The following is a 24,005-nucleotide window of genomic DNA, read 5'->3' on the forward strand; positions in this document are numbered from 1 at the left end:
ACCGTACACTCTTTGCGTGTTACTGAAGAAAAATTTTCACACCACTCTGGAAAGGGAGACTGCCGAACTGTCTTTGACATTCAAATTCGGCACATTAACACGTGGTTTGAACCGGGGTGGGAATTTTCTGAGTCACTATAGGGGCTCGTTTGCATGCTTGGCTTAATCTAATACTTGACCTCCTCCCCTTCTACCCCTCTACTCTCTGATTTGCTCACCTTGATCATTTTTTTCTAATTTGTCCACGTTGATTGCTGTTTTTGGTTCTCTGTGCCTTAAATATTGAGTCTGTTCTGGTATGGCTATGGTCTGAACAAGTGGGTCTGTCCTACCAAAGCTCATCTAATAAATTATTTTGTTAGTCTTTGAAGTGCTATTTGACTGCTTTTTTGTTTTCACACACTCTTAGTTCGTTAACCCCTTGGGGTGTAGACCCTTTGCTCACTAGGTTTCCTCAGTGTTGTCAGGAGCAGCTAAAACTCTGCTGTTTCCTCTTGTGAAATAGTGATCACAGCCCTGTCAGGAAAAACACCTTCTCTTATCTGAGGAGTCTGGCCCATAAAGCCACTCACGGGACTCGAACCGACGTCTCTCCCACACAGGGGAATGTTCAGGAGCTAACAGCACTCCTCTCCCAACTAGCGCTATTTTCTTTTAGCCAATCAGCAGCGGCGGTGGGGGCACTCTGCGCGCGTGACGCGCTCCCGCTCCCGGGGAGGTGAGCTCGTTGGGGCCGGAGATTAGCACGCGGTCGGGCGGGGAGTTCTGCTTGCGCAGTCTGTGTGAGCACAGTCACGGCGGGGCACGAAACAGGGCAGCTGTGCTCGGGGGGGTTTGCAAATGAGGAGCGTTTACATCCCGAGCATGGGGGCTTTTTGGAAACGTTAGCTTCGTAGCTCCCCCCTCCCGCCGTAGCAGCCAGCCGATCGAGTGCATTAATTAATGCAGTGCGGGGTTTGCAAAATTTGATATTAATTTGTCCTTTGGTTAGACGTGTTTTATTTGTTTTTTAAGTGGCAGCTGTGGCGTGGGTGTGTTCAGGGCTTTTCTTTGCGGTCAGATTTCTTGCCTTAAAGGAATAGTTTAGTTATTTCGTCTATTTTTTTTCTGATAGGCAACAGAGCTGGTGCAGTAAATGCATTTTTAAACAGCGGATGCTCTTTTAGCTTGAAATTCCCCCTTTGAGCCTACTTGTGGACATGATCCATTATGCACAAAAATGGATTGTGTTGCCCATGTGTGGGGGGATAGTAGCAGCTTGATTTTAAACCTCAGGACGTTTTTTGGGGGGATATTGGGGACTGAATGTACAGAATAGATACCAATAACGCTGGGATTTTTTTAAAATAGAGATTAAGGATTTCACTGATTTCTCCCCCCCCACCCCCGCTGGCTTTCATTTCGCTTGTCTCACCCCCATTTAAGAACTGCTCTGGTTTTGTTCAGAAGTGGGAGCTTGGGGGCGTTTTTTTTTTCCCCCCTTAGGGTTGTGAAATTGCAGCAGTGCCTGTGTGGTGTGTGATCGAGCTGGGAAAATGGAGGCTGTGATAGAGAAGGAATGTAGTGCTCTTGGAGGGCTCTTCCAGACAATCATAAGCGACATGAAGGTAAGTGATTGAGAGGGAATTGGGGGACCCGGTGCTGGGAAGCCAGCTAATAAGCTTTGCAGGGTAAACTTTACAAGCCCCACATGATTGCACCATAAAATCTAGCTGCAGTGAAGGGTCATTGCATTAACTCTCCACCCCACCCACAGCCCCCTTACACTGGTTTGTAGGTGAGCCAGACCCTACGTTTTATCTTCTGGATGTGAGTTGTCATCAGTTGTAAACGCTCTTTGCCGTAGGCTAGTTAATTGTTGGTGTTTTTGATTCCTGAGTTGGTTGCAGGACACTACCACCTCCACCTCTTGCAATGTCTGTCCGTGAACATTTAAGTTTGGATCTTTTTACTTTAGGGGCCACATTTCCTAAACCAGTATTTTACAGCTGTTTCAAGCTGTTAGATTTCTAAAAATAAATGCAACAAGACCAGAAATGATTCAGTGGCGGACACCTGTTATGATGTTTTGGAAAGCACTCGGGTGGGGCTGCAAGGGGCAGTAGGCATTAATATTCCGTCATGAGGCTTGTGGTTTAAAAGCCTAGACTCGTGCATACTAAAAGTCTATTTAATTTTCTGTGTTGAAACTAATTTATCTGTGATTGTAATTTTTATATGGTATGTTCAAATGGATGGTAGCTGTCCTTTGCTGAGTCTGTTTACAAGCTAAATGCGTCAATTCTTCTAGCTTTGCCCCTTTGAAAACTGAAACCACAATGTGCAAAGATCATTCTTGTGAGAGCACCGTCATTTAAGGGATGTTGACTGTAAAGGGCCTCTGTGTAGGATTTATTAATGTGTGTGTGTGTGTGTGTGTGTGTGTGTGTGTATATATATATATATATATATATATATATATATATATATATATATATATATATATATATAACTTGGGATATTGGATGTATGTATGTTTTAGCCTAGTCTTGTTTGGGGGGCGAGGAGAAAAAAAAATACGGTATCTCTGCCTAAATAGTCCCAAAACATTACATTTTAAGATAAGGTTACTACAGCGTTTGCAGCTTCTTCTTGTGGAATACTGTAGTGTTCTTCTTAACAAGGACAACATGCCTTTCTTTGATGAGGTTTAGATGAGGGGTTAGATTTGCGGGATTCCAACTGTAGTTCAAATACAGCTAGTAGCGTAGTTTTACACTTTTTAAAAATACATAATAGTGTTCTACTGCAATGATTCTGATTTGTCCAGGGTTCTTCCCAGAAGAGGTGAGAATTGAGGATATACAAGGTGGAGGTAGCTCTCAGGAGGTGAGGGATTCACTGGTGGGTGTGGATGTGCATTGGACGGGAGCTCAGTTTTACTAGCAAAAAATATAATTTGCAGTGAGGCATGTATAGGTGAGATGAATGGCTTTTTGTGTGTATGGGGTGGGGAGGTGTCTGGTCCAGGAATTAACTTTTAGCTCAGATTGACATGCACCATTTAAACAGACTTGTGGGATACATAATTTAAAGCATGGTTTAAGTGTATGCAGGTTTGGGGTAGAGGTGTGTGTGTCAGGAGAATGCTGCAATTATTGCTGTTGTGTTCTTCAAATATGAGTTTTTTTAAAAACTTTTTTATTTAATTGTGTAGATTTAATTAAAAGAGACAAAACAAAAAACAACTTCTACCCCTGTAATAATTTTAATTAAATATATTCAAGAAAGTACATTAGCAGATGTTCTGTTTTGCCAGATTAAATCTTTTTCTTTTTTCATTTAGGTAGGTAACAGCAGAAGATGTCTTTACTTGTCTCATGAAAATGATCTTGTGTTACTGCTGCTGTTGCATGTGTGTGCATGTGTGTTTATGTACTGTTACATGAGGAAACCCTGTTCATTGGAAAGATTTTACCACAGTTGTTTTACAGAAATGGGAACAGGTTTTTTTTTTGTTTTTTGTTTTTTTTTTTAAATCTTTACTAGTAGTGTAACCTGTTTTCTAGACAGAACTCTAGAAGGGGTGTATTAGATATAAAGGAAAAAAAAATGCACCAATTCTTGCTCCGGTAGACCATGGTTTAGATAAACACGTGTAATGTTCCTTATTGTTTAGTCTAAACAAAGCAATTAAATTAATCAGTGCAATTAATGAAATATAGATGTCTTTACTAATTGTGTGGAAGGGTATTTACAGATTACAAAATAATTTCTGAGAGATTAAGGGGTGCTTTCCGCTGCCGTTCCTCTGCAGGAAAATGAAATTTAGCTTTCTAAGGTCCATTTCATATGAGTGGCGCCATGTGGGTGGACTCCTTGAAGACTCTGAGCTAGAGTATGCTCACCTATCCACTTTGAGGATCTGTCCCTAATTCTCATAATGCAAACACTTATCTATCCAGCGCCCCCGTGCTCTGCAAATGTATGGAATTTGCAACAGAATCCACCCCTGTCATTTTAATAATTTTTATTCCTAGCCATTGTGATTGTGAAGAACACCCTCCTTCCCCCCCAATATGAAGAGTGTGGACAGACCAAAGCAGCAGTAACGTAGCACTTTAAAGACTAACAAAATTATTTATTTGGTGAAGAGCTTTTGTGGGACAGACCCAGTTCTTCAGATCTGATGAAGTGGGTCTGTCCCATGAAAGCTCATCACTGAATAAATCATTTTGTTAGTTTTTAAAGTGCTATGCTTCTGCTGCTTTGGTTTGTTGGAGTACAGACTAACACGGCTACCTCTCTGTTACTATTCAGTGTGGACAGAGTCAGTTTTAAACTGCCTGTTATGAGTGTCAGCAATGGATGTGGATGAACACTGGTTCCATGCGTAAGGGGTATATGGTCCATTTGGAATGGCTTGTCCATACCTGTGCTTGTATATCAACTGTGTTCAGCACCAGTTCAGTTGCCTTGCTGTTGATGCCCACTTTTTCGTAGAGTGGCCAAGGTTTCTGAACCTATGAACGATTGTTCCAAAGTGTGACCGTCCCCAATAGACTCAATGGTTTGTTAACACTGAAACCTAATGATGGCCATATTTGCCTGCCTGACCAGTCCAGTGCTGATCATTTCAGCAGAAACATTGAACTCGTCTGCTGTTAGTTCACAGCTGTAAAAAGCCCATTTCAATTTTTGAGGTGCCAAAGGTCCCAATTGTTTCTGCTCCCTCTGCACAAATCTTCCTCCAGTGGCTTCTGCAATGCAAGTGAGGTCTCAGCTCCAAATATGGAAGCTATGTGTAAATAAAATTTTTTAGAGTATTGTAAAATTAAATTAAATATCAAATTCCACAAAGACTGTTGTCTTACTCATTGTAATACATAATTCAGTAACTCCCACCCCTTCCTTTTTTGTTTTTTTTGGTAACTTATTCTGCTGTGGAATTTGCAGTTTGCTATGTGGGCAAAATCCAGGCTCTCTGCTGCAAAGTTTAGGTCAGATTTATCATGGAGAACACAAGGGTATTCACTGTGACATTCGTATTTAAGTTCATGTTTCGTGTCATGCTCAGTATTTTTGCTGCAGTATCGGGATTTAGCAACTTCAGAATTCAAGATCAGACTAAAGAATCTTAGAAATTTAGCTGCACATATTGCCCATCCTTATGATCTGTACTTGAGGTGATAAAGTACAGATGTTCTGTATAAGAGCTCTTTCAAAGATGTCCAAATTAAAAAAATGAACACTTCCTTTGTGCTCTCTCAGGAGTAGAGTAATATGCTGTGCTAACATTGTACAGGTTTCCCTGTGAATGTAATGTGCTTTTTGTAGCTCCCTGTGGGAAGATAGCATTTGATCTGAATGAATTGTACCTCCTTTCTGGAAACACAATACAGAGAAGCACTGTACAGTAGTATGCTGTTAATTTCAATATTTCTGGTGGTATTAAGCAAATGTGTGGAGATGATTTTGGGGTGAGCTTTTTCAGAGGGTGTTTCAAGCATGTCTTTTGATGCAGAGCATACTCCCCTTTCAGTCTTGCTCTTCCGCTCCTTATTTCTAATTCTGTGCTTCTCTTAACTCATTCCCTCCCCTTCCCCTTTAGTCACACCATTAATTACTCTTTCCTCCGTCAGCCTAAAGAGGAGATGATATACTGTGTGCAAGTCATCTCTGTTTCTTGCATGTTGCATCCTTTTCCCCAGCGCACACTTCCATCTGCTTAGGCTGTAAATTTTTTGACATTGCATCTGGTGGAATGAGGCCCTGATCCTGGTTGTAGTCTCGAGGTGTTCCACAACTACGAAGAAATAATATCAGGCAGTGTATGTAGATTATCGATATGAATTTGCTTAGGTTTATACTGAACAATTTTTACCACTTTTTTTTTTTTTTTTTTAAACAACACTTAGAAGATGACTTTTATTTGCCATCTTCTGTCCAGATGTAGCAATTGGAGATATATGCAATTTAATGATACAAAAAGTGGACCTAATTTTCCTTCTTGGAGAATAAAAATCTTGTTTCTAAGGCAGAATCGGTGTCTGCATCCATAGGAAGAAGTGTAAATTATGAAACCTAACTTAAAAGATAACTTTTTATGGTGTTTTTTAGTTGAAGTTCAGTAAAGTAATTGAAAGCAGAGCATTGAGGTGACTTTTATTTTAATGCTCAGTTGCAGAGATACCACTAACTTCTTTCTGTTTCTACTCTGTTGTGGCTACTCATGCTATTTTGGATGGGTATGTGGTAGCATTGCTGTAAAACATTCAAGGCTGTTGGTAGAGATAGAGAAAGAGTAGAAATCTGAGCAGGTGCAAAAGGAGAATAGATAAGAGAAAGTAGCTGAGAGACAAAAAGATAGTAAATGTTTTTCAGCTTTTCAAGTATTTTCAGTATGGGCAGGATGAAAAGTAGTTGTTAAACTGTTCAAGTTGCAAAATTTGGCACAAGGTGAACAAAGAACAGACATCGGGACAGACATTGGCATTTTATTTTGTTCTCAATGTGAACACAAGGAAATGCACATTTGAAAAACAGTTGAAAATATTTGTGATGTGACTTGAATGCTAAACCATTATTTGGATGAGCAAATTGCTTGTCTAGTTACTGGATAAATATGGCCTTAGGTTCTGATTCTGTGGTGGATCTGTGCAAACACATGAGTCTACTTGCATGTATCTGCTTCTGAGACCTTCCTTTAGTTTGTACAGCATCTCTTAAGCTGTCTCTAAGTGGTTTGTAATAAGCTGGTAATTGGAAAGTTTAAGTATAATGCATGCTGTAGCTGAATTCAAAGTCTAGCTGCAGTCCAGTTGCTAGCATTTTTTTCTTTAAATATTTTGACTTAAATGTGCAAAGCATGGATGTAGGTTTCAGAAGGATGAGAAATGGACTTTTGTTATCCGTATGCATACTACTATAAAATTAGCTTGTCTCTCTCACCTCATTCTTGAAGAGAAGCACAGGGACTCTGGTACTTATACTCTACAGCGTGCTTCTTCCTTTTCTCCACACAACCTCTATTTTTAGAAAAGCTGTTTTGCTGTCAATATTTCTGCAGTTAAGAAATACAGTTGATTGTTTGGAGTTTGTTAGCTTGCTTTCTTTGAACTTCTTTGCTCTTTGTAAGCAACAGCTTTAGAATCTTCCTGTACGTGTCTTAAGGACTTCAGACGGGGGGAAAAAAAAACTCAGGAATTGATGATAAAGCTTGAGTGATGGTCTAGCAGGAGAAATACTGAATGCTTATCAATATATTGTTGGACCTGTTGGTGTCTTCTATGTAATTGTGTCAGAGCTATGAAGATATGCTACTGCAGTCTCTTTTTACCAGCTGATCCTCTGCTGATGATGTCTCCATCTGCATTCTGCAATGGAGTGATGACAATTTACAGCAGCTGAGGATCTGCCTCTCAAGACTTTAGAAGATAGTTTTGTTTCCTGATACAGAGTGGTGGACAACAAATGTTTAAGAAAATCCTTAATGCCATGGTCTATGTAATAACACATGCAGTCCTGTAGCCTAGAAGAGATTGTGCAGCGCTGCATAAAATACAGCTGATGGCACAAATGTTTGAGAATAACAATCCTGTGTAACTACGCGCCTAGCACTATTAAATACATAACAAACCGTGATGTTTCTTAGAGTTCACTGCTTCCTCAGTTCTGAACTTGGAAAATATGCATTAGAACCTGCAGTATAAAGTAGCAAATACTGTACTCTGTATGTATGTGTGTTGATCACATATTTGTTGCTCCAGGTGATGGAGTGCTTTTTTGTATCATCCAGAAGCACCACTTTATCAGAGAGGTAGCTTTAATTGTCGTGGTGTGTTCAGCTTTACTGTTAGAATACCAATTTTTAATCAGGAGGGAAATGAGGATTTGCCCATGAAAATGTCTTTACAAAATATTTGGTGGAAGAGGAGGGAAGAATCTCATGGTGTAGAGCAGAATAATAAAATATCTGTACTTAAAGGCACGTTGGTGTACTCCAAACCCACAGACTCAGGGGGGACTCTGAATTGGTGAGGAAGAGTCTCCCAAATGGGCCTCTCTATAGTTACTCATAACCTCTATAGTTACTCATCCAAGTCTAATTGTAACTGTTTCTTCCTTCTGGATGGACACGAGGCAAAAAACATTGGGCACAACTGTTTTGGATTTTAAAGGGGCTGATTGGAGCACTTCAGCCTGTGTGATGATAGCATATGAAGGATCCATAGTTGACTATTCTGTGAGTGGCTGTTGAAGAGGTGACAGTGGAGCAGTGGTGGGCTTTTGGTGTTGATCTTAGGATGCAGGCTGAGATACCAGCCAGCGCATAACAATCTAGGCTGTCTCTTCACTGGCACTTTTACCTGTGACATTTTGTGGGTCTGGGATTTAGGAAAACACCCGCCCCACTAGCCAGTAAGTTTCACTGACACTGTCGTGCATCCAGTGCTGTGTTAGAAGGAGAGCATCTCCTGCTGACGTAGCTGCTGCTGCTTGTTGAGGGTGGTGGCAGCTAGGTGCTTCAGGGAGAGAGCTCCCATTACGATAGACCAGCTGCATGGGAGACCTTACAACAGCAGTAAAGCTGTTCTGCTGTAAGGTCTGTAGTGTAAACACAGCCTACTGCAGAGGTTTTCACACTGGGGTTGGGACCCTGAGGGGGTCACAAGGTTATTACTTGGGCGGTGGTGTGGGCTGTCAACCTGTCCCTACCCCAAACCCTACTTGGACCCCATCATTTATAGTGGTTTTAAATATGTAAAAAAGTGTTTTTTAACTTTATAAGAGGGGTTTGTACTCAGAGGGTTGCGATGTGAAAGAGATCACCAGTACAAAGGTCTGAGAACCACTGCTCTAGTGTCTACTGTAAATACATTTGAGATTTGTTTTATGGCTGGTGATGGTTTTGGTGTGTTGGATGTTTGCAATAATTATTGCTATCTGTGAAATTTGAGTCACGCTAACCAAAAGAAAAGAAGTTGAGTGTCAGACCCACAGGTGACAAGTGTTCTTTCTCCATAAACTAGCAGTCTTTTTTTTCATGGTGGTCACTTGATAACGAGTAAGGCGTCTTCATCCTCATTTGAGTAGGACCTGGATGAGAGGATGGATTGCACCCTCAGCAAATTTGCGGGTGACCCTAAGCTAGGGGAACAGGTAGATATGTTGGAAGGTAGGGATAGGGTCCAGCGTGATCTAGGTAAACTGGAGGATTGGACCAAAAGTAATCTGAGGTTCAACAAGGATAGGTGCAGAATCCTGCACTTGGGATGGAAGAATTCCAAGCATTGTTACAGGCTGACTGGCTAAGTAGCAATGCGGCAGAAAAGAACTCGGGGTTACAGTGGGTGAGAGACTGGATATGGGTCAACAGTGTGCTGTTGTAGCCAAGAAGGCTAATGGCATACTGGGGTGCATTAGGAGGATTTTTCCAGCAGATCTAGAGAAGTTGTTATTCCCCTTTCTTTGGCATGGGGGAGGCCACATCCAGAGTATTACGTCCAGTTCTGGACCCCCCAGTATAGAAAGGCTGTGAATGCATTGGAGCAGGTCTAGCTGAGGGCAATGAAAATGATTAGGGGGCTGGAGCACGTGACCTATAAGGAGAAGCTGAGGGATCTGGCCTTATTTAGTTTGCAGAAGAGAAGTGTCGAGTGGCAATTTGATAGCAGCCTTCAGCTTCCTGAAGAGGGGCTCTAAAGAGGATGGAGAGAGGCTGTTCTCAGTAGTGACTGGTGGCAAAACAAGGAGCAGTGGTCTGAAGTTACAGAGTGAGAGGTGTAGGTTGGATGTTAGGAAAAACTGTTTTCACCTGGAGAGTGATGAAGCACTGGAATGAGTTACCTAGAGAGGTGGTGGAATCTCCATCCCTAAAGGTTTTTAAGTCCTGGCTGGACAAAGTCCTGGCTGGAATGGATTTAGTTAGGGTTGATCCTGCTTTAGGCAGGGGGCTGGACTCGATAGCCTACTGAGGTCCCTTCCAGCCCTAGGATTCTGTGATTCTGTTTAACTCTCCTATCTGTGAGTCTGTTGATGATGGCTGAACAACTCGCTTCTATAGTGACAGGCCTTATCACAGAAGGAGCAGGTGTTGGTAGCTGTTGTGGGGGGTGCAGGTCACTTTTGCCTCTTTTCTCTTCTTTTCCATCTCTTCCTTGTATGTTGGACCCTGAATGTTGATATTGAACCACTTTTGTGTAGTGGCTCTGTAGCGGAGGGTGAGTTAGCCCTTCAGTGTTAAGCCTTATTTTGAGTTGATAACCATAAACTTCTATTTCAGTTTCTTTGCTGAAACTTGAGATAGGTGTTTGTAGCTTGGGGCTGAGAAATAAGTTATATTTTCCACTTACCTGGTGGTAAATTTGTAATAAACCAGATACACACTAGTGAATTTTCAAGCTATCAGAAAATAAAGCTGGATGTAATTTGGCCGTAACTACCTGAGAGAACTCCTGTTCTCCTTATGTGCTGCCTTAACAGCTGTGGTAAGCTGAGGAATTTTTTCAGCATCCTAGAGAAAGATGTTTGATCCTGGAAAGTATTTCATTTGGTGGCCCAAAATTGGGGGGGGGGGGGGGGGCGGCGGCAAGTAACTTTGAATGCACAGGGTTGATGCTTTCATCTGTGGGGGCTTTGTCCAAGGAATCATATGAACTTTGGTGTTATACTTTATGTGGTGTGACTCTTGCATAGGAAACACTGATTAGCATAAAATACTGTACAGTGAACAGAGATCTCAGTAATGAGTGACACTGTTAAAAAAGAATTTTTTTCCCCTAGCAGGGCTAAGCAAAATTTTGGCTGGTCAGATCCCTGTGCTGTTGTTCAGCTCGCCTGGACATGAATGAGTGCTTGTGCTGCTTTAAGAATCTCCCCTGTATGCATTAACCAGAGTAAATGCTTCGTGATATTTTAATAATCTTAGTTTTGATCCAACAGAAATATTGTGGGTTTAAGTGTCTGCCGTGGCTACGCAGGCACTGTTTCATAATGTTAGAGTGGATGAAAGGTTTCCATTGATGAGTGTCTGTGGGGAAAGCCTCTCTTCAGAGTTTCCTCATGAATTTGTCATTCTGATCTGAATTGAAGAATGTGTAAGAAAATATTTCCCTTTGCATATTTCTTTAGAATCATCATCTGGCTTGTTGCAGAATGCACTATTGGATGCTCCATCACGTTCTCCCATAGTTGCAGTGGAGTGGTGCCCCCTCCCCACAACCCCCCATGTGGGCTATTAGGATGTGGGTTTTATTCCAACATGAAGTAAGCCAAGAAAATGGCCCTCTAATAAAAACATGACAGTTAATTCATAAAACCTTACTTTTTTCCTCTTGAATTTTTTATAGTTGCCATGCTCATTAAATTGCCATATTCCAAGAGGTGGCTGTACATCAGTACTCATGGAATTAGCTATTATTTACTGTTCAGAATGTGCTTTGGAAATGTAGGCACTTGACTCCATGAGTGTTTGGGGGCTAGAGAACCCCTGGGGAAAAATTAGTGGGTGCAGATCACCCACCAGTGCCATGCTTCCTCCTTCCTCCATGCCTGTTACATGGTGTTGGCCCCTCCAACCTACTCCTCCACTGCCTTCCCATTGCACCCAGATCTCTGTGAGCAGCTGATCTCTGGCATTTGGGAAGCTCCAGGAGGAAGAGGAGGAGCAGGGCCAGGTGTAATGCAGGGGAAGGGGCAAAGTGGGTGTTTGGGGGAGGAGATGGACCAGGTCAGGGCTTAGTGCTGTGGTATCCAATATACTCCCCATTTGCCACATGTGGTGAACAGGGCACCAGGATGTGGTGAAACGTGGCTCAGCAGATCCACACATGTGGAGCGCCCCTCTGCCCGCTCTGCATAAGAGCCTTCCCACTTGGTGGGATGCGTGTGTGATGGCAGCACTTGAGACAGCTGCCACAGGTTTCCCTGGTGTGGTTCCTTCTGCCCTGGTGCAGCCATACAGCTCCTGCTCAGAGCCGCCCAGCTCCTTCAGCACTGGTGTGGCTTCTGCTGCCCTGGCGTGGCCGTGGGCCAGCACAGCGTGACTCCTGTGACACCCTGTCGATGGCTGCGGGGGGGGGGAGGGGGGCGGTCCACAGACCATGTGAGATTCCCAAAGTGGTCTGCACCTCTATTCAGAATATTTTATGGGTCTGCACATGAAGAAAGATTGAAAACCACAGATGAACAGTCATCTGATCCGGAACACAACATGGACTGAACCACATGTTTTAATCTGGTTTCCTATGACTGCTTTTGTTTGTTTGCCATACCATGTCTTAAACATGAAGCTTTTCCATGTAGCGAGATTGGGGTTGAGCTGCTTTTGTTTTGAAAGATGATGATATTACTGTCTTTTTCTTATTTAACTGTTAACTGCTTTTTATTCCTGACCCTGCTGGGGTTCTGATGAGCAAAGAGTTTCTTTGCCTACAAAACCATTGCATCCAAAATCCTTGCTTAACTTATGGTATTATCTTTCTCTTCAGTTGTAAAACTCTCCATGAGATTTAATTTTCTCTTGCTGCTTGTGAGAGATTCTGTGTACACTTGCATCTCTTTTGAACAAAGTTGCATTTCAGGTACCTGTAGTTCTCTACATGAAACTAAGTCGGGGTGGGGGGGGGTGTTATTTTTCACTTCCCTATCAAAAATAAAATTAAATGCCAACATCTTGCTTAGTAATATGGGATTGTTACCCTCTTTGATCCCACAGGTGCATGTTTATCAATGGCCAATGAATGGGAATGCCTGCTGCCTTCATTTTCAGAGGAAATGATCACCTGCAGTCATGACGCTACATGTGCTCACCAACTTTTTAAAGCAGCCTGTGTATAAAAGCATTTTGGAATCCCTCAGAGTGAAAGGTGTTTATATAAGCACTGAGGGGCCTTGCATCCGCTTTATTCTAATTTTCAATAAATTATGGGTAGACTGTTTCTTCTAATACAAAAAATATAGTAAGGAGGTTGGTATGAATGAGACAGAAAAGGTAGATTGAAACTTCTGTTTTGCCCTTTTTCATAATATAAGAAAAAAAGCCTGCTCAGTCAAATTGAAGTGGCAAATTTAAAAACTTATGAAAGGAAATAATTTTTCAATGCAGTGTATAAATTAGAGTGTACATAATACAAACCAAGAATTGTTCAGCATTCCAAAAAACAATAAGCTGCTTTATATGGTTATTAAGGAAGGTCCATAAAGATGCCTATTAAACAAGTTTTGGAAGGGATATAAATCTTCATGATTCGCTGCGTAAAACAGCTTCCAAGTTTGTGTGTTAGGAGGAGGCTTTTCCTAATAACAGACTATCCTACAGTAGTAGGGTTTCTTACCCTTTCCCCTGACTCTTCTGGTATTTGCCACTAACAGAGCCAAGATGCAGGTCTAGGTGGACTTCTGGTCTGCTCTAGTCTGGCTTTGGACGTTCTGAGAAACACTTCACAGGTTTTGAAAGCTTGGTTTAAATTACATGGAGGTTTCTTGTGTTTTTGCTGTACAATTAATAAGGCATGTTAGCCCTTTGAACAACATATATTTTGGCTGGAATATCAACCAATGGGAGATAGAACCTTGCATTTAAGCAAGGTTTAAAATTGAGTATTTTAATCTTATTTTCAGATCTTTGAATTGAAACACTACAGGTTAAAACTCCCAAATCCAGCATTCTCTCGTCTGGCACCATCTGCTGTCTGGCAGGACCAGAGAGTTCTAAGGCTGGGATGAGGAGGGGCCAGCCATACCAGCTGTAGGAGCTCAGGGCATGGTAGCAACAGCTGGTCTGGCAGCAAAGAGGGGAGGGGAGCTGGCAGCAGCAGCCAGGGAGCTACAACAAGAGACCCTGGCCCTGGGCTGGGAGCAGTAGCCAGGACTGGCTGGGTGGGAAGCAAGCCTGGGGAAGCCATGGAAGGGGCTGGGTAGAAAGCTTCTGGCCTGGGAGCGGCAGCTCGTTGCCGATGCCAGGCGGAAAAGTGGTGACTCTGAGAAACCATAGCCAGGGTGGGGGAGGAAGCAGTACCCGGGGAAGCTGTGTTTGGGGTCGGGAGCTGGTGACCAGGGATCCTGGTGGCCAGGGACTCAGGGAGCTGTGGAAGAAAGTGGGGAGGGGAGGCTAGGGCAGGGGTTGGAACACAAGCAAGGGGCAGAATCAATCACTTCTGGTTTGGCAGAACCCCTGGTCTGGGACCGCTTACGTCCCAGGGTGCCGAACTAGGGAGGTTGAACCTGTATTTAAAATAATTGGTTTTAAATTAGTTCATCTTGACATTGCAAAAGAAATGCTCAACCTTGTGTCCTGGAGAGTATGGTGTGTTTGGTGTTACAGAAACTTCACAGATTGTGATATTAAAATTGAGGGATAGAAAAGGGAAATGTGTAGAAAATGAATTTGTCAGAATCACTTGCACAGAAGCAAAGTACAAACTGATAATGAAGGCAGCAGTAAAATTCATTAAGAGACAAAGAAAATAGTATCCTAGAATACATGTTCTATTCTACATCTGTGTGGAGAAATAAAATATAATGTACTGTTTTAGAACGCTGCCTAAATTTACATGTCAGCTTAGTGTGAGATTGTAGTCAACCTGATATTTTTTGGGAGACCAGTTCTGCTGAAGATACTTCATCAGGTACATTCTTTATTTTTAATGTCAATTTTCTGACCTGATGAATGGAGAAAATACCCAGCAGAGAGGGACTACTCTCTGTGGGAAAGAGAATCTTTACTATTAGCATAGTGGTGATGCTTGGAAAAGCTGATCAGAAACTACAAATTGGGCTGTCTGTGTGTCAAATATGACCTCTTTTTGGCAAGAGCTTTTATAGTCTTGTGAGTGGTTGCACAGTCAACTCCTGAGTTACATACCCAGCCATGGATTGAGCAGAGAAATGCAGCGTTTGCCCGTGTTCTGTAATTTTTGGCCTTCTGGCTTGCCAAAGGCCCTTTTTCCTTGTTGACTGATTTTTTTTTAAAAAGCTATCAGGAGCAGATGATGATGTTGTTTAGTGAACTGATTTGTCAGCCACTGTATCTTCCCGCAGTTGTTGACATATGTCAGCAGTTAAGCTTCATTTTAAGGCCACTGTTGTGTTGCTTCCTCTGGGTGTTTCTTGCTGTCTTGTCCATGAAGTTTCTTTGGAGGACTCATGTCCTTTATATCCTGTCTAGCCCAGTTGTGTTTTGTGTGTAACCATTGTATGCTTGTATGGTTCTGAGCACAATAAGCTCTCTTCTTATTGGAGGCGCTGGATATTATTATGCACACAGTACTGATAATTCTGGCAGTTGTGATAATCACAGAATCACAGGGCTGGAAGGGACCTCAGGAGGTCATCTAGTCCAGCCCCCTGCTTCAAGCAGGATCAACCCCCACTAGGTCATCCCAGCCAGGACCTTGTCCAGCCAGGACTTAAAAACCTCAAGGATGGAGAATCCACCACCTCTCTAGGCAATGCATTCTGATGCTTCACCACCTGCCTGGTGAAGTAGTTTTTCCTAATATCTAACCTCTTCAGCCTCAGACCATTACTCCTTGTTCTGCCCTCTGACACCACTGAGAACAGTTTCTCACCCTCCTTTTTAGAGCTCCGCTTCAGGAAGTTGAAGGCTGCTATTAAATCAGCGCTAAGTCTTGTCTTCTGTAAACTAAACAAGCCCAAATCCCTCAGCCTATCCTCATAGTTCTTGTGCTCCAGACCCTTAATCATTTTTGTTGCCCTTTGCTGAACCTGCTCCAGCAAATCCACATCCTTTTTATACTGGGGGGCCCAAAACTGGACACAGTATTCCAGATGTGGCCTCAGCAGTGCCGAATAAAGAGGAATAACTGCTTCTCTAGATCTGCTCGAAATGCTCCTCCTAATGCACTCTAGTATGCTGTTAGCCTTCTTGGCTGCAAGGGCACACTGTTTACTCATATCCAGCCTTTCATCCACCATAACCCCTCGGTCCCTTTCCAGTGTACTGCTGCTGAGCAAGTCGGTCCCCAGCCTATAACAATAACTGATCAGAGCGAAGTTTTGCTGTGGAAAGACAGAATTTTAGGGTTGTGTGTGTTATATGTTCAGGACATGAGTTTGGAAACAGAATTAATATTGTGTTGTTGCGAGGACAGGTGCACAGTCTGGATGTGCTACTAGCATGTGAAGTTGGGTGTCACTTGCAAAATCATTTGTATAGTTGTGCTAAAAAAACCCCACAAGGAAGTCACCAGCTAACTTTGAAAAATGCTAACAGCCAGGAATTTTGCATTAGCGTGCCTCAGCAGTGAGCTGTTAGTGTGATCAGCTTGGGTGGCCGGGAAGGAAGTTGGGTTTGTGGTGAGGGAGTGGAGACTCCTGGCTATGAGTAACACTACTGTTGTGCTTGTCGCCCTCACTCTGTTTTCTCCTCCTTCCACACCAGTGGGACTGTAAAACCATCTTCACATTCCCGCCTCCCCTGTCCCCCAGATTAGGTAGTACATCCTGTGATGTTCAGCTAATTCTGTGAAAGATTATGTATGGGATAGCCCAAGCAAAGAATCCAGCTTTTGCTACCTCTTTTGTAGTTGTCATCGGTGAATGTCATAGGAGGATCTGAGTCCAGAACTGAAGTAACCTAAAACCAGTTTTATTAGCAATTAGCTTCAATTAAGTGTTTCCTTCACATATATTAGTCACAGTCCATGAATATAGATTATTAATAGAAGTAGCCAAGTTAGTTTGTATTCTGACAAAACAAACAAGCAGTCTTGTAGCACCTTAAAGATGAACTAAATAATGTATCAGGTGATGAGCTTTCGTGGGGCAGACCCTCAGATCTGAAGAAGTGGGTCTGCCTCAAGAAAGCTCATCACCTGATACATTATTTAGTTAGTCTGTAAGGTGCTACATGACTACTTACTTGTTTTGAGAGATTATTAAGGGAAGCTAGTCTCTTTCCTTGAAGTAGAAAGAGGAACATCATAAACTTTGTTTACTCCTTTTGCTAAACTGTCAAGACCCCTTACTTACATACTGGATTATACTGTTAATACCAGCAATCCAGGTCTTTCTGATGCTTGCCATTCAGTATAATCATGTAAATATGGCCATTTCATCAAAAGTGCATCTTTATCTGTGTGGTATTGGTTTCTTGAGAAACCAGAGCAATATCCTTTTGTGGACAGAGTGAATCTTTACACTTCTGAAGTGCGATGCTCTTAGACATTAGGGTGATCAGTGTTCATTTGTTTTGGTCTATATATTATCTACATTCAGAGGTTTGCCGGTCTGAAAGAAGGAAGAAAGCCATTTTTTAGATAATCTCTTTTAGCATCTTTCCTTCATAGGATTGGCAGTGTAAACCTACAGTGGGTGGCTGGTTCTTCAGGATATGTCAGACAATGATTCTCCTAAATCTTCCAGGAAGTGACCATTAAATTAAATACTTTCTTGTGTGAAGAATCATGACTCCGTTCAGCAGCTGTTTTATTCTTGTTGTATGGACTTGGAATTAGCTGTTAAATTTATCTCTGAGGCTTGAAGGAAGCATAAAGAGCTCCAGCAGCTCAGTGTAGTACCTTAAAGGTAACAAAATGATGTATTCAGTGAGAAGCTTTCGTGGGACAGACCCACTTCATCAGATCAATCTCATTTCCAATACAGAATGACTTGAAGTACAGAGGACCAAAAATTCTATTAAAGACCTGAGAATTTTTTGTCCTAGAGCAAAAAATAATTTAAAAACAGAGTAGAGCGAGAAATTTGTGATTTGGAATTCATATTCAAATTCGACACATTAACACATGGTATGAACAGAGAATCAGTTACCTCACATGTTACAAGGACTGCTTCCTTTCCTGTGATGCTTGTAATTATCTCAGGCAGGATAATTAATATCCCCCCCACTCCTCATCCCTCTCCTTTAGTCTTATGTATTTGATTTGTCAGTTTTCATTGCAATTTTTGGTTCTCTGTACTTATAAATGTCAGTCTGCATTGCAAAAGAGATTGATCTGATGAAGTGGGTCTGTCCCACAAGAGCTCGTCACCAAATACATCATTTTGTTAGTTTTTTAAAGTGCTACATTTCTGCTGTTTTGTTTTGTTGGAGCACGGATTAACATGGTTACCTCTCCCTTACTACCTTTAAGGTAATCAGCTACAGTATGTGGCCCTGAGGGGACATTGTTTGGAGTTTTGTGAAGTGTCTGTATACTGGCATGGTGAAACTCACTACTCCGTTTGTCAGCCTTCAGGTTTGTCAGTCTGTCAGGAGAGGTAAAAGCAGAAAGAGAGTGCCCTGCCCACCTTTGCAATAGATAAGTTGCCTGATCAGAAGAGAGGTTTCCAAGTGCTACAATTAATCACCCATTAATTAGTCAATATGATATGTGTGTATATTACTATGGCCTAGCAAGGATGCACTGTGGTCCGTTCCATTTCTGGGAAGTGGGTAGGCCTATGCCTACCCATGGCTGCTAAAGGACCCTCCCCCAAACTTTGGGGAGTATCCACTGAGCCCCGGAAATCTGCTGATTTCTGTGGACAGCTCAAAAGAAAATGAGGATAGGTGTGATGGACAAAGGTTCAAAATGAGGAAACTGGAAGGGGACACTAAGCAAAGCATCCCAGACAGCACCTGCTGCTCCTCAAAGGCTTTGAGGGAGCCAGGGGACACCACTGAGTGGAAATTGGCATGGATGCATGAATGGGTAAAAGAATGAAAACAGGTCTCACAGTTGAAGGCCCTCCTTCCTTCCCAGCCAAACGCCTCTCCCTGGTGTTATGAGTGGCCACCTTGGCCTTGGGTAGGAGGAGGTCGAGGAGAGGGTCCCTCAACTTTGTGAGGCCTTGGATGGGATGTGCATGAATAAATAAGTGAGAGGAGAAAGCGCAGTGAGAACCTCAACAAGAGGTTCTGGAGGACTTGGAAGAGAGGCTGCAACCTAGAGCACTGCAGGTATGTAGGCACCAGGATGTCCCTCACAACACAGAAACGACAGGTTTCGGGTGGATGAACAGCCCCAGGTACGTGCCCGTGCTCCTGGCTCCCTGTAGGAATTGCTAACTGATATCCCTGGCTGTCCTTGGGACTAAGGTCAAGTACAAACTGGCCCACCGGGGTTCCTCACTTTTCACTGCCACTTCATAGCTGGCCAGGACATGAGAATGGGGAAATGAAGAGTGTGAAGCAGAAGCACTTGCACATGGTCTCCTGGCATGCTTCTAAAAGGTGCTGGCTGCAAAGCGCTCAGCTGGCTCAGGGTATGAGGGGAAGGGGTGTCTGGGGAGGCTCACGGGCAGGGGACTGATGGAAAGATCCAGAGGACCTGGCGTGAGAGGCAGGTTGGGTGTACCCTCCTGCAGGACTTCGCTGAGGTAAACCCAGACAGCAAGGCTGCTTTCACTTCCTGAAGTACGCATTGGGGAGTGGAGGGTGGAGAGCACCATGCGCTGAGTGTGTGTCAGGGGATCCACCTAGTCTCTGCTATGACATGCCTTGGTGGTTGTTAGGCAAACAGCCAAAAACAGAGCACTGCTGAACACCAGCATTTGTCGCTACAAACTCGTAATGTTTTGGAATATCTTGCAGTGATGAAATATAAATTCCACAGAAAAACACAGTGGGTGACATTTAAAGAGCTAACTTCTTCAACAGGCATCAGGTTAGTTCTGAGAAAATATATCCCCAAATGATAAATCATTCACATTGAGAAACCTTTCCAAAACCCAGCCTGCAAATGACTCGCTTGTCCTGTAAATCATGAAATTGCTCAATGGAAGGCCCTGGGGCTTGTGTCTCAATGCTGTTCTTCTGCCCAACACTCCCTTTACACTGTGAACAGGGTTTGGAAGATAAAGGAAGCCTGCCCCTTTTACAGATAACACTTGAGTGCAAATGACTCTAACATTTAACGAAGAAAATTGATTTCCTTTATCAGCTGTTTTGAAATTAGAAATTTTGGACTGAACAGAGGTCGCTGTGTGAAGCATTGCACTTAAAAACAATGTTATTCTTCCAAAGTACTCCGAAATGACACTAAGTATTTGTAGTTAAAGCTGGGGGTGACCCTCTGGATGGTCCCATGTTTGGGTCGTCAAAAAGGTGTCCTGACTTATGTTTTAAAAGGGACTAATTGTCCCATATTTGGACCATCCCCCCTCTTCCTCACTTCCCTGAGCCTCTGGGAAGTTGGAGGAGTGTGGACAGCTGCCGCTTCCCGGGGAGTGCCAGCAGCTGCTGCCTCCTTGCTGGCTCCCAGGGGCTTGGAGGAAATGCCCCTCCCTGCCAGTATCTCTCTGTCCTGTATTTGGGACAGGGAGAGATGGTCACCCAAGTCAAAGCACACACTTTAAACTCTTTCATATCCAGCAGCCCCAGTGCCGGGAGATTGCTGGATGTTCAAATGTGTTGGATAATAGAGAGGTATATTTAGCAATGCATAACACTAAAGAAAAACAAGATTAGATATTAAGGAACAAACAAAAATATATGCTGAGTACTTTATTTACCAAGTATTGTACACTGTAAACTTATACTGTATTTGCTGTATTTATTTGTATTTACTCTCACTATACTGTACTTATGGAAAACCTAACTAAAATTTAGTTACGGTTAAAGTGCTGGTTATTTGAGAGTTACAGATGATAGAATGCCGGATATGAAAGTGTTTACTGTATATAGTTTTCCAATTAATTAACAAGGCAATGTTGCATTAAGTATTTCTCATTTGAAATCTTACAAATGTAATAGTCTTTCACTCAATTAAATACTTGCATGGCCTCCTGTTGTTTGTAAAGTACCTGAGCGCCTCACAATCTTTTATCTTTGTAACACTTCTCTGAGGTAGGGAAGTACTGTTGTTCCCATTTTACAGGTGGGGAAAAACAAAGAAATCCAAGTGACTTGTCCACAGTCTCACACACAGTCTGTGTCACAGAAGGGGCTTGAGTCCAGGTATCCCAAGTCGTAGGCTAGCAGTTTAACCAGTGGCCCAGCTCTTTCTCTCCTTTTGCTCTCTTTAAACCTCACCCAGATGGTCCTGCATAAATTTTCCCCAGCTGGAGGAGAAAAGATAAATACCTAGGGTCCCATCTCATGACCTGATGAGCATATTGAACTCCTACAGCTTTCCATGGGAGTTCAGGGCATTCAGTATCTCACAAGATTGGGTTGACAGAAGTATTTAGTGGAAGGGTCCAAGGGAAACCATGATTAATACACATGAATTAGCTTCCAGAAAAAAGAGAGGGTCCAATAGCAAACCGTTAATTTGGCTTTAGGAAGGGGCTGATCACAGGGTTAAAGTGAAATGGCAATTTTAATTGGAATAGGAATAATTGTAAATCTACAAAATAAGGGTTTGCATAGAAGATTTGTGGAGGAGAGGCCAGAATTGTGGAAGAAGACTGAGTTTTTGTTAACCATAAACAAGCATCCCTGTAAAGACTTAATTTCATTAGTCTTTAAGGTGCTACAGGACTGCTTATTTTTTATGAAGCTACACACTAACATGGCTACCTCCTGAGACTAGTTACATTGCTAACCAGAAGAGTTGTACAGGAATTAATTCAATACAGATGGAAAAACCATAGTGCACACATACAGCTAAAAGGTGGGATTGTTTCTAGATTGCAGGTGAACAAATATCCCCAGGATTCAATTATGATTGCACTGATAAATTGCTGTTTTAGTACCAAATTAAGCTAAATTGCAATCAGCCACTTTTAGATCAGTTTAAGAATGTCCACATAAAAGGATTTGCCTCCTGAGGTCTCTTCCAACCCTAATCTGCTGTGATTTTATGATTTATATTGATTTAATTAAATCAGTCTTGAAACCAATTTAGTTACATTCATGTAGCTACTGTGAGTGGGCTTAAAAATAAAGGGATTCAATATTGGTGATAGATGATGGGTGTGTGTATGTGTGGAGGGGGGTAGAAGGTGGTAATCTTCCCTCCCTAAGTAATAGTCTCTTGATTCTACCTGTCACACTGTTAAATTGATGACTGATGTCCATCTTCTCTGTACCATTAAGCGCAGTTAGCAGTGTAATGGCACCAGTGAAATGGCAGCATAAATAGACTGCTTTGGTAATCTTTGTTGTCAACGTGTGTTTTGCTTGAGAATCCATCTTAAGTCCTCTGTTTGTTAGTTCTCAGTGTTTTGAAGGTTCCTGGCATATACATACACATCTATAATGCATACCTTTCATATAGATGCATTTGGAAAGGCTAGAAGTTTACTGTTGGGAGAAAAGGGTTCAAAATAGTAAATTTCAGTGAAAATGACGATTAACCCATCAGCAGTTGTCTTGAATTTACATGGCTCACAATACTGCCTTAACATAAAACACTTTGTTTAGAGTCTTATCCTCCTGAATAAGATTTTACCATCCATTTCTTCGCCATGAGGTGTAGGCATAGGTTCAGGTTCATGGCAACCTGGTTGACTTACTCAATTTGTTAAAATAGATACATGTGTGAGGTGTCATATTGACAGCTTTTGAGAGTGAAATATTCTCCACACACAGAAAGGTCATAACTAAGACAATAGCAGTAGGTGTTTCTCCTGCCTTGGTGTGGTGTGTTAATTCTGGCCAAGCAGCTTCTCGGGTCAGAGGGAGAGACCTCCTTCATAATCCTCCCCCGCCATTCTCTGGAGGCTGGTTGTGATAGGTGTGATCACTAGACAAAAACTTCCTATTTCATATATAGGCTTTGTAAAGATAGAGTTTCAGAGGGGTGGCTGCGTGAGTCTGTTTCAGCAAAAGCAATAAGGAGTCCTGTGGGACGTTTAGAGACTAACAGATTTATTTGGGCATAAGCATTTTTGTGGCCAAAACTTGGATCAGAAATTTAGGGCTTGTTTTCACTTCATGATTAATTTAGGGTGTAAGTTAAGCATTACCTCCTGCTTTATTCCCTTCCCCAGATCGCCCCCTTGTCTCTCTAGCTAGATGTAAATTATGTTTTACAGTTAAACTCAAGCTAGTTGTCTTGTTGGGGGTCGGGGTTGAGGCCCAGTTGTTGATGCTTGAGCTAGTAATGCAATGAGGATGCAACTACAGACTGCCTTTCCAGTTGGCATAAGATGGTCATTTGCTAATAGTAATCCAAACATCTCAGATCTTTTGGCGTGTGGCTGCTCTCACTCAAGCTCGGCTGGCTAAACAAGTACCTGGGGCTAACAGCTCTAAATCCTTAGATGGGTGAGGCTGTTTAATTCATTGTCAGTCCTCTGAGTCATTTTGTTGTTCTCTGGGTATTTCCTGCTACTGATGGAAATGTCCACATAGCGTTCGGCCATTTCACGAGTTGTCTTAATTTCACGTCTAATAGGTAGTGTAGTAAACTAATTAAATTGTGAAGTTGCTAGTATTGAGTGGCAGCAGAGAGTCTAATTGTAAATGCTTTAATAGTCCAGATTTGAATTTCCTTCCTAATGTCATGTGATGATATGGAAGGCAAATGTAAAAATCTCTTTATATCGCACCATCTGGTGCAGCAGAGTACTTAAGTACGTACCTGACAATAAGGCTGTGTCTACACGGGCACAAATCTTTGAAGTAGCTGTATTTCGAAGATTACTAATGAGGCACTGAACTGAATATTCAGTGCCTCATTAGCATTAGGACGCTTCCGGCCACGACACTTCGAAAGGGCGTGGCGCGGCACAACGCGGCGCGGCTACAAGGGGCTTCTTTTCTAAAGGACCCTCACCTTTTGAAATCCCCTTATTCCAATCAGTGAGTGGGATAAGAGGATTTCAAAAGGTGCAGGTCCTTTAGAAAAGAAGCCCCGTGTAGCCATGCCGAGCCGTGTGCTTTTGGAGCACCGTGGCTGGAAGCATCCTGATGCTAATGAGGCACTGAATATTCAATTCAGTGCCTCATTAGTAATCTTCGAAATACAGCTACTTCAAAGATTTGTGCCCGTGTAGACACAGCCTTATTGTCAGGTACGTACTTAAGTACTCTGCTGCACCAGATGGTGCAATATAAAGAGATTTTTACATTTGCCTTCCATATCATCACATGACATTAGGAAGGAAATTCA

General features: G+C 42.4%; 1 protein-coding gene across 10 annotated transcripts in view; it reads left to right on the forward strand.

Annotated features, from left to right (window-relative positions):
• The first annotated feature begins 760 nt into the window (after positions 1-760).
• MTSS1 (MTSS I-BAR domain containing 1) overlaps positions 761-24,005 on the forward strand; it is a 189,742-nt gene continuing 166,497 nt past the window's right edge. For 9 of the 10 annotated variants that reach the window (XM_074986672.1, XM_074986674.1, XM_074986678.1 and 6 more), the window contains exons 1-2: positions 800-954; positions 1,486-1,607. In XM_074986672.1, the coding sequence (XP_074842773.1) occupies positions 1,536-1,607 (72 nt within the window). In that variant the 5' untranslated portion in view covers positions 800-954; positions 1,486-1,535. The other variant, XM_074986673.1, reaches the window with a different exon arrangement.

Source organism: Carettochelys insculpta, chromosome 2, assembly GCF_033958435.1.
Source record: "Carettochelys insculpta isolate YL-2023 chromosome 2, ASM3395843v1, whole genome shotgun sequence".
NCBI lineage: Eukaryota > Metazoa > Chordata > Testudines > Carettochelyidae > Carettochelys > Carettochelys insculpta.